The sequence below is a fragment of the Pterocles gutturalis genome, unplaced genomic scaffold (assembly GCF_000699245.1).
Source record: "Pterocles gutturalis isolate BGI_N339 unplaced genomic scaffold, ASM69924v1 scaffold4114, whole genome shotgun sequence".
Taxonomy (NCBI): domain Eukaryota; kingdom Metazoa; phylum Chordata; class Aves; order Pterocliformes; family Pteroclidae; genus Pterocles; species Pterocles gutturalis.
The window spans coordinates 69,990-80,728 of record NW_010130459.1 but is presented as its reverse complement, the minus strand read 5'-3'; the positions used below and the strand labels follow the sequence as shown (position 1 = coordinate 80,728).

Genomic DNA, 10,739 nt, shown 5'->3' with positions numbered 1-10,739 from the left:
AGGAATGACAGCAAAAAAAGAATAAAATAACTCTGGTCATTTTTTTCCCCTCTACTGTTATGTTGCCTGTTATTTTCCACAATATAGACATTGTCTCAGAACCTGTAATGTAATTAGTTAAATATTATATTTATTATGAGATTCATTATCTGCATAAAGAAGTATGGAATTTAGACAAAAAATACGGACTGGGAAAAAAGTAAAACGAACAGATTAAATATGTTTTGGATTAGAAAATATGTGCACATAATAAGTAAATTTGCATTCTTATGCAACAGGTAGAGTTAGTTATGTTGGATCTGTTTTATCATAGCTATAGTACTGTGAGGGATGAAAGAATGGTTATTGCTACCTAGTTCCTACTGTAGAGTTTGGGCATCAGCTGCTATGCTGGCAACAGGAAGCTCCTTCACCATATACCAAGGGCACAAAATTTTTTTTGAGGATCTTCATCTTCTCTGTATGATGCAGCCATGTAAAACTCCCTGTTTATCTTATTAAGCAAGACCAGAAAATAGGTAACTCCACAGCCTCTCTATTTTATCTTCCTCCAAGCATGGTTAAAAATAAAGCCATCAAAACTGTACTTTGAGGTTCCCAGTTCTGTAGATATATTAGTGCCATTGATTCTGGGTGCCATTTACATTTTAGTTACTCCTCTAGCTATTTTCTGGATCTCCCAAAAGCCCCAGAAGGAGATAAAAACCTGGTTTTTTTATCCTGCAGTAGTTCTATAAATTCCTAGAAGCATAAACTGTAACTGTGCTGGAATTTTTGATCAGATGGGAATTAGTTTTGGGAAATGAAGAGGTCACTGAGTGAATGGCTTTGGATCACAGTGTTAGTCTAAGATCTCAAAAGCTCCCCTTTACCCTGTTTTATGGAGTTAAATCCTTCTCAATATCTGGCATTAACAACATAAATAAAAGCAGAAATAATGTTTCTGAAAAAGGTGGCCTTCGTTATTTCAGTCTGTTCATGCTATAACAACACAGTGTTCCTTGTTTCCGTTGCCTCCATATAAGTGATAGTGAAATTACATAAATCTCAATCTGATGTAAATTGAGAATAATCTGAAGGCAAACTTCCAGCTACTACCTAAACATCTTGCTTCTATCTCATAAAAAGCCGTGCGCTAAGAGTAATATACATACATATGCATATACGTAGATACATATTTATAAACAGTGAAAACTTCAGTCACTTTTCACTGCAACGTTTTAATAAAGACCTGCTATTTGTCCTGTTCTAGAAAATGCTCAGTAAATACCAAAATTCAGTATAAGACAGTATAAGGTCTCCTTTTTCTAATGCATGCACACAGAAAATCTGAGTGATAATTCAAGGAAAAAAATCATATGTTGTAGCATTTATTTAATTGGACTTCACTGTTCAAGTCTAATTTCTTCACGCTTTTTGTGCTAGCTATTGTGCTAATATTTGTTGAACAATATAATTGCTTTTAGAGTGTCTGCTGTGTGTCTGAGCATCAAACATTGTGTTTGATCATCATTCAGGACTGGTAGGTTACATTTTTTTTGTTTATTACAGAGAGTGCATGCTCAGTGGGGAGTGATATCACATGGCATTTGGGGATACATGTTAATATATCCCTCTGGAAAGCAAAAGTGAATCGACCATCTTCCTTCGCTTATCTTGCTGGGCTCTTAAGTATAGCTTAAAAAACACTCTCTCTCTAGAAAAGCCTGTAGAGACTTCAGTTTCAAGCTCTTAAGCATGATTTGCTGTGCGCACTCTTGAGAAGAGTATAGTTAACACAGAGAATGAAAGAACAGTCAAATAACACATACAAAAAGTGGAAATGTCATGAAAATTTAATGATTGATCAAATGTTAATTAGCTTATGAAGTAATTATTTAAAATTGTGCTAAGCTGTATCCACTAGAGTAAATAAATAATACAAATGATGGAAAGGGAACATTTTAGGAGCAATATTGTGACTGAAGTACTCAGTGGCTCAATTAAGAAAGGAGAAAACCTTCAGAGAATTGTCAGCATTTTTATCTGACAATCACTTGCTAAACAGTAGATTTTCCTGCTGGCTGTATTGTTTGCCTTTCCTGTCAAATGTTTTGTAGTACTGCAGTCCCACACTGATCAGTACAGGGTTGAACACAGAAGAACGGATGCTTATATAAATTTATGTGTGTGTATATAAATATGTGTGTGTGTATGTATGTATATAAGTCTGGTTTTTCTATCACCATATAATTACAAATAAAGCCACCAATAAATGGTATCCTGGGCTGCCTCAAAAGAAACATGACCAGCAGGTCGAGGGAGGTGATTCTCCCCCTCTACTCTGCTCTCCTGAGACCCCACCTGGAGCACGGCATCCAGCTCTGGGGCCCCCAACAATAGAAGGTCATGGACATGTTGGAGCAAGTCCAGAGGAGGGCCACAAAGATGGTCAGAGGGCTGGAACCTCTCCCCTGTAAGGACTGACTGAGATTGGGGTTGTTCAGCCAAAGAAGAGAAGGCTCCGGGGAGACCTTATAGCAGCAGTACTTAAAAGGGGCCTACAGGAGAGATGTGGAGGCACTCTTTTATCAGGGAGTGTAGTGGTAGGATGAGGGGTAATGGGCTTAAACTGAGAGAGGGTAGATTTAGATATTAGGAGGAAATTTTTTCCTATGAGGGTGGTTAGGCAGTGGAGGAGGTTGCCCAGAGAAGCTGTGGATGCCCCATCCCTGGAGGTGTTCAAGGCCAGGCTGGATGCGGCTTTGAGCAACCTGGTCTAGTGGAGGGTGTCCCTGCCCATGGCAGGTGAGTTGGAATTCGAAGATCTTTAAGGTCACTTCCAACCCACTCTATTCTATTCTATGATTCTATTATTATAAATCGGGATTTTTTTTTTTCGTATTTGAAGTCAGAATACTTTAAAAAACCCTTTATATTAATGTTTTGTTTATAATTCATGAAAAAGGCAAAGGACTGGTAAGTGAGGGAGCAGCAGACTCAAAGTGGCCAATAACATCGGGAATTTTAGGCCAAGGATTTTAAAGAGGCGAGCAGAATGCTTTGTTCAAGAGCCACAGTGATTGAACAGGTAAGAGAGGCTCGTTCTGAAGTGTCATCCAACCTGACCTTGAATACTTCCAGGGGTGGGGCATCCACAGCTTCCCTGGGCAACCTGTTCCAGTTGTCAACCCTCACAGTGAAAAATTTCTTCCTAATAGCTAATCTAAATCTACCCTCTTTCAGCTTAAAACCGTTACCCCTTGTCCTATCTCTACACTCCCTGATAAAGAGTGCCTCCCCATCTCTCCTGTAGCCTCCTTTAGGTACTGGAAGGCTGCTATAAGGTCTTCCTGGAACCTTCTCTTCTCCAGGCTGAACAACCCCAATTCTCTCAGCCCTCCTCTGGACTTGCTCCAACGTGTCCATGACCTTCTATTGTTGGAGGCCCCAGAGCTGGATGCAGTACTCCAGGTGGGGTCTCACGAGAGCAGAGTAGAGGGGGAGAATCACTTCCTTCGACCTGCTGCTAATGCTTCTTTTGATGCAGCCCAGGACACGGTTGGCTTTCTGGGCCACAAGTGCACATTGCTGGGTCATGTTCAGCTTCTCTTCTACCAACACCCCCAAATCCTTCTCCTCAGGGCTGCTTTCAGTACATTCTCCACTCAGCCTATATTTGTTCTAGGGATTGCCTCAGCCCATGTGCAGGACCTTGCACTTCGCCCTGTTGAACCGATTTAGAACCTTTGAAAGTAAGATGTTAAACCAGAGCATGATTTTGAAAGAGTAAGCTTAAAATTTGGTTTTATTCAGTCTTTGAGAAATGCACAAGTTCACCATATACATTATGTATTATTATTTCCATTAATTAAATTTTACATAAAAATATTATTCTGAGCCTAAATGAATTAAAAATTAAATCAATTAACAGTAAAGTTATTTTGCAAATATTTTTAATTTATAATTAAAGGGGTGGGTTTTTTTTCTTTGACTATGTGCTGATTGAGAGAGAGGTGGTCAATGCTCAAATGGAGTGTGCATTGGAGCCTGCTAGGGAGCAGCATCAGAAAGTGCTGTGGATAATCCAGATATCTGAATCATAAAAGCATCTAAACCTTGATTAATTCCTCCCTACACTGACATGTAAAATATTACAAAAATATGTATTCTCACCCTGATAAAGAACATGAAAGACAAAACTGAACTAGAATATGCAACTCTGGGTAAATTTAATGTTAAACAAAATATTCTTCTGAATGATATAATGATTTGAAAATTACAGTGATGATTAGGGAATCAAAGTGTGGTCCTTATTAATGTTCACTGGTCCACGTTGCTTTGTGAAAATAGGATTTCAGGCTTGGTAAACTGTAAAGTGAAACTATTTAATATTTTGAAATTCAGAATTATGCTTCTTGAATTTATTTCATTACTTTAAAATATAAATATAGTTAAAATATATTGACACACAGAAAAAGACCAAAACCACTTTTATAATGTTTGGAATACTTTTTTGGATTCATATTAATAAAATTGAGTAAGCATGCAACTATTTTTCCTTTTAACTTTTGGAACTGCAAGTGAACTACAAATGCCTTTAGTCATGCAGCAGTGCAGACAAGTTTTTCAGCCAGACTCATCTCAGCTTTGCTTTTTAAGGAAATGTAGTCTTACTGTGCTACCAGTTGACCAGAGATGAGCTCAAAGGTACTGGTCTGTTGTAGGGATGGCATGGCGAATGTTTTTAGGCATGAAAACTGTGATATAATGTTCTTGCGATTTCATGTCTAGCAGACTGTACTTGGAGTCTAATACACAGAACCCAAGCATCAGCAGAAAATCAAAACCATTTGTTCCTACACTGGCTTACCTATATATAAGAAGCAAATAAAAAGAATGTTTTAAATAACATGACAACACTCTACTAAGTTTGCATAGTTAAATAGTTGAAAGTGAAGAATGAAAGAAGGAGATAAAGTATATAGAAAAGAAATAAATTTTATGGTGCACATATGTCTACATTAACCTGTCAAAACTATTGTAAAATAATGTTTCTAGTAATCCTATCTCTTCATATGCATGCAGGAAGTTGGAGTCTTCAGGCTGGGCATGCATGTTCAGCTTTGCTTTCTCATAATACTATGTAATGCATGATCAGAATCCAATCAATAGAATGAGCTTGTAGGAAAATAACTTGAGGTGAAAACATGGTATTGCAATAAGAAGCTTTCGATACGGCTGAAACTTTCGGAAAATTTTACAACTTTTTTAAACTTCCACAATTCCCTAGGCAAAGTTTACTTAAATTAGTGAAAGATATTAATATAATGCAAGGAGATTTTTTCCTCCAAAGTAAGTGAATGACATGAATGTTTAAACACAATGTGATATTAAAGTTTGATGAAGAGTTCAGGTTTTAATATATTAATCTATTTGCAAAGGTACTCACTACAATGGTAGTGGGACATTCTGCTTTGAATGATGTGGAGTGTATTTTTCACGGTAAAAGGTATGTTGATTACTGTGGTGTTTGTAGGCAGGTCATTTTTCAGCATCTGCTTTTCAATGATGATTTGCAATGAGAATGATTATGGTAGCTTCACGTCAGGGTGGAACATCATGATTAACATTGTATCAGGAAGAACATGGAATTACCTAATGACTTTAATAGTGTCTATTTCTTTGCAGAATTTCTTTTAATTTTCTTAAAACAATGGGAACATTACTGATTGTATAACCTTATCCCCTGTCTCAGGTCTCCTAGAAACCCTGAACAGAAGATCATTAAACGAGTGATCGCTCTTGAAGGAGACATTATCAAGTAAGTATTTTAAGCCTTAGTCTCTGGATCTTTGTAGGAATAGTGCAGCTTTTCAGTGGATTTTAAATCAGTATCCTAGACAACGAGAACTTTCCAGTGTTTTCTTTCTATCTATTCTTAACAGGAATGTCAGCATTGTACCTGTCTCCTTTTTAATGAGACAAGAAATGCTACACAAAACTGCTCACTCTCTCATGACAGGTACACGGGTGCAAATAATGCTTGTTTCTTAGAATATCTCTGTCACGTATCAAGGCAGGTAATTGTACAGCATTTTTTCAATAGGGCTGTGATTTTTCTTTTGGAGTGTCTGGCTGGTGTTTCATACTGTGGTTGGCAAATAAAAGTAGGGGGGTTTTAGAGGTCTGGGGTTTTTCTGTTTCTTTCACATTTTTGTTGGTTTTTAAAATTTATTTTATTTTATTTTATTTTTGAGACAAGGAACCTGTATAGATGACTGCCTTCACTGCAGTGTATAGGAATCTGTAGGGAATATGGTGGAACTGGTTTGGAGTAAATTATTCTATTAGAAAAAAAAATGTATCAAGAGTAGACTCTAGAGTACTTCAAGACTTGGTTTACTCTGACAGATAGACCTTCCTACTGGGGCTGGTTGGAAATAAATTACTAATAGATGTAAATCAAAAGTTTTTTTGGGAACAGTATTATTTTGATGAAAATGCTTGTTTGAAAGGTTTTCTTTTTCCCAGGCTGGGAAGATAAATCCCTAGTTTCCTAAGATACTAAAGACACTGGGAGCTCTCAGACAATATGGCAGACTGAGACTCAATTAATTTAGATAATAATTCTTGGTATGGTGTAGCGAATACTGAAGAAGTACTTCACAGCTGCAATTCAAATCAAGGATTTGAGTGTGGTATCAATGAGCCCTAGTTAATAGCAGCACAGGTGGGATTTTGGGCACTATGGAATATGTCTGTGTCTTTTTTTTTTCCCCCTCCTGCAGTTGATATAATTTCTGTTTTATTGAAAAATTCCAAATATTCTCAGTTTGAGAAATTAAAATAAATTCCGACACTTCTGTTGAAGCAAAATATCTGAAATAACAGACACTGAGAAGGTAATTTGATGTCTAAAAACTAGATATCTACAGCTAAAACTAGCTATCACTTTAAAGAACTAAATCCATGAAAAGTGTGTGCTACTCAGGGTTACCTTTTATAGATCTATGTCCTTAAGAAGGAACTTATTCCTTGCTGTAGTTGATATTAGTGCTGTAATTCGTATAAGTGATAAGACTGGTATTCATGATTCAGTATTCCTCATTCATTTCTGCAACAATGTCAAGAAGAGATAGCAATATAAGGCAACTTAAAGTGTTACTTTTCACTCTTCTATATTATTAACGTATTTGTCTGAATTTTTGAGACTGAATTAGTTTTTGATAATACAGAAGACATTTAATAGCTTAAATTCCAGCTATCAATTATGGTGTGCATCCAAATGCCTTGAGACTCTGAACTTTTCATTAACTTCTGTGGGTCTTCTTGGCCAAATGGACAAAGGTGTGGGGCATAGTAGTTGTGAGACTGGGTGCAGAATGCTGATGAGTGTGTAGGTTAGTGAATCATTCATGGGTACAGAAGACTGTACAATGATCCTCATTTGTCCTCGGTAAAACAAGTTTGATTAATTTATTGATAGAGATATTCATCTTGGTAATTCAGATGTGCATTTTTTTCTATTTGAACACATAAAAATTGTCCCATAGCCTTTGCTTTAACTGTAGAAACTAGTTTTTAGCTAAAGAACAAATTATTGGACGTTTATAACTTGTTAAGTTTTTGTTAAATATTGTTGTCCCTTAATTGTGTATGTGTAGGAAATGTAAGTAATACTTGCTACTTTTCATAGCACTAGGGTAAAGCAAAAACTTAGATAATAAGATACAACAACAAAGCTGGCAAGATTTTTCTAAATTATGTATTATTTTTGTAATTATACTATAAGCAGGTATGTGACTAGGGTATTTGTGATTGAAGCAGACAACTGTTAACTGGAAGCATGTATAGGAAGCATAAACAGAAGATTTTGACTCCTATTTGATGTCTGAAGACAGTCTTTATTACAAACCAAAAAGAATTGGGTTTGATATCTTAAGATTTTATGTCTGTGTATTTTTATGTATTGAATTATTGCTGATCAGCATACAATGATGCTCTGAATTAAATTGAAAGTAACATGGGTCATGTGCAAAAATGTGTCTGAAAAAGTATGGAAGTCTTCCCTATTGTTCTGACTCTTTTTTTGGTATGTGTGAAACATTATGCAAAATTAATATATATGGACTTTAGAGGAATATTTGAACATCCTTGTTCCTAACATTAAGTCTTTGAAGTAGAGCATATATGCCTGTATGCTAAACCCCCCAACTTCTTTAAGCCTTTTACTGCTCTTTTGATTAGAATTAGAATTCCTTCTTGCTGAGAAAACATCCCATCTCACTGCAGAGCAGTTATTTCAGTTCCAGAGTACAGAAAAGTGGGAATCATGAGTTAGATATGGTGTGGTTCTAGCACTTATGGGGCTCTTTGTGGGTACAATGGTTTTGCAGAGAGGTGGTGCTTATACAGAAAGTTTTGTTGTGTTGGACATTTTATCTGGAATGTCAGTGCAATGTACAAAGTCTATCTATTGATCTACAAATTTTACTTGGAGTCATGTGACAGAATTAATTATTACACACTTTTAATAGTGAGTCTTCCAGTCTTCCCTTGTGAAGAAATGTTTGCAAATAATTGTGAGTTGGAAGGTATTTTCACTTAGTGCTCCATGAAATAGGTGATAGGCAATATGGTCTGTGAGTCTGTAGTAGTTACGGTTTCATAGATGAATGAAAACAGCAGAGCATCAGAAAAAAACTTGGTTTTCAGTTCCTCATTTCTAAAAGCATTGAATATGATAAAAATAGTGATATTTTGAAAGTAATAATAACTGACTTCTAACTTTTGGAAAGGAATATAGGTGAGAGATCTGTCATGAGTCCATTTTGACCTTTCATTTTGTATTTTTCAGGTAGTGAGACATTATATACGACATAGTACTTCACCTTTTGAAATATGCTTTGAGAGATTGAAACATGCTACAAACTCACTGAATAAAAATTCTGGCATTTTGATTTTCTGTTCTTGTTTCCAGTCCAGTTGGTAGTCCAGGTAAAGTGTTTGGTAGTGTCTTGTAAATCCTCGGAAGCTTGTAGTACATGCCATAAACCTATAACAGAGAATTTAATTTAGATAAGCTAGTAGAACTTCATTCTCAAAAGAATTTAAAGAATAGAGAGAAAATCACCATTTAGCCCTTGAGAAATCTGTAGGTCAGCTTGTATGTAGACAATATTGCAAAGTGTAGCTTCCATAGATCATGTTTTTTTTTGTCTTCCATGGATTCACAGGAGAATTAACTTTAAGTAGGAAACCATTACAATGGTTCCTGAAGACTGTTTAAATTATAAATCTTCCAAAGAAGGCCTTCTTTTAAAAGTCAATATAATCTAATTTGTTTAAAATTAATGTTGGTATTATAAAATGCTTCTAATAACTTGAAATTAAACTTATTAAAACCCATTTATCTTAAATGGACTAGTGGAAATTCAAAAATCCATATTAATCTATCACAGATGAGTTATGGTATGTTTTCAATAACACAAATAAATGAAGGTTCATGCAAAATAAACCAAAATTGGGATTCAACTAGTAACATTTCAAATTCAGTCTGTCCAGTCACTTGTTAAACTAATCTGTCTTCCTTATGTCTGTCACAGTTGCACAGGGCTGCAGGAGCTTGGTGTGCCAATTCTCTTTCTTTCATATAATTGTTTTCTTCTGTACCCGATTTAAGAATGATTTGTGAGCCCCTAGGAAGATGTGTCGAAGGATAGCGTTAGGCTATTTAGAAGTCAATGTTCGTAGGACCTAATTGTTCAGCAAAATGATGTTGCATTTAAGTGCTGCATCTTGCAAAACTGCTCTGAAGCTGTGAATAGGGAAATACTCCTTGTTTCTCAAATCATGACAATGTGGAGATAGATCATTATATTATTAGGCTGTAGATCTAAACCAAGCTTCAGTAACTTTCAGCTTTTACAAGGTCCATCATTAAACTGTAGAAACTATTGCTGCAGAATGTTAGGAAGGAAAGAGATATAAAGGGGTTGGAAAAGAGTGGAGAATTAATAGAATTAGGCAAAGCCCATCAGCAGCTATTAAATGCAGCAATCACAGTATAAATTAATGTACTCCTGTTGTCAAGTTCATGTAGGTTGTTGTATTTCTTCCAGTCAAAAATCCCATACTGCCTTAGAATATAACCAAAATCTGGTCATTCTGTCCACTTGTTGGAGAACTCTTTCAGCTTGAAACAAACTGTTCACTACCCCGTGCAGGTTTTTGGTTGATTTTGTTTGCGTTTGAGTTTTGGGGTTTTTTTGGGTTTTTTTGGTTTTGTTTTCTTTTCTCAGAGAGTAGGTGGCATTCTGTATTCCTCCTGTATGAAAAAGACAACAAGTTTTCTTACTGTTTTGTTGTTTGGGTTTTTTTGGTTTTTGTTGTTGTTGTTGTTTTTTACTGAACTACCTCAGTTTCATCAGACAGTTGTGGCTGCTATTTGTTTTCACTAAGGGCCAAGGATGGTTGTCCAACAAAACAGCTGTCTTCATGCAGAGACTCTACTACTTGATAGCAACTTGGGTTAGATTATACAACAAAATTACTGCCTGCCTCTAGGAAGTGGAATAGCCTTCAGAAACAGTTGGACTTTGCCAGTGTTGTGGCACAAGAATATCTCTATACGTAACATCTCCAGGGCAACCACCTGGCAGGAATTACATCCAGGCCATTGCTGTTTATTTTCACAGAAATAATTTTATGTTCACTAGTGCTGTCGTAAGAGTCTTCTTGTTCCCTCTCTACCCCCA

General features: G+C 36.1%; 1 protein-coding gene across 1 annotated transcript in view; it reads left to right on the top strand.

Moving 5' to 3' along the window:
* Positions 1 to 5,435: 5,435 nt before the first annotated feature.
* The window catches only part of LOC104466702 (mitochondrial inner membrane protease subunit 2-like), a gene marked incomplete at its 3' end in the record, with an annotated part of 56,484 nt that continues 51,180 nt past the window's right edge, over positions 5,436 to 10,739 (top strand). Inside the window, exons 1-2 of the mRNA XM_010080223.1 lie at positions 5,436 to 5,491; positions 5,738 to 5,803. Of these exons, the coding sequence (XP_010078525.1) occupies positions 5,436 to 5,491; positions 5,738 to 5,803 (122 nt within the window). The remainder of the gene's footprint in view (positions 5,492 to 5,737; positions 5,804 to 10,739) is intronic.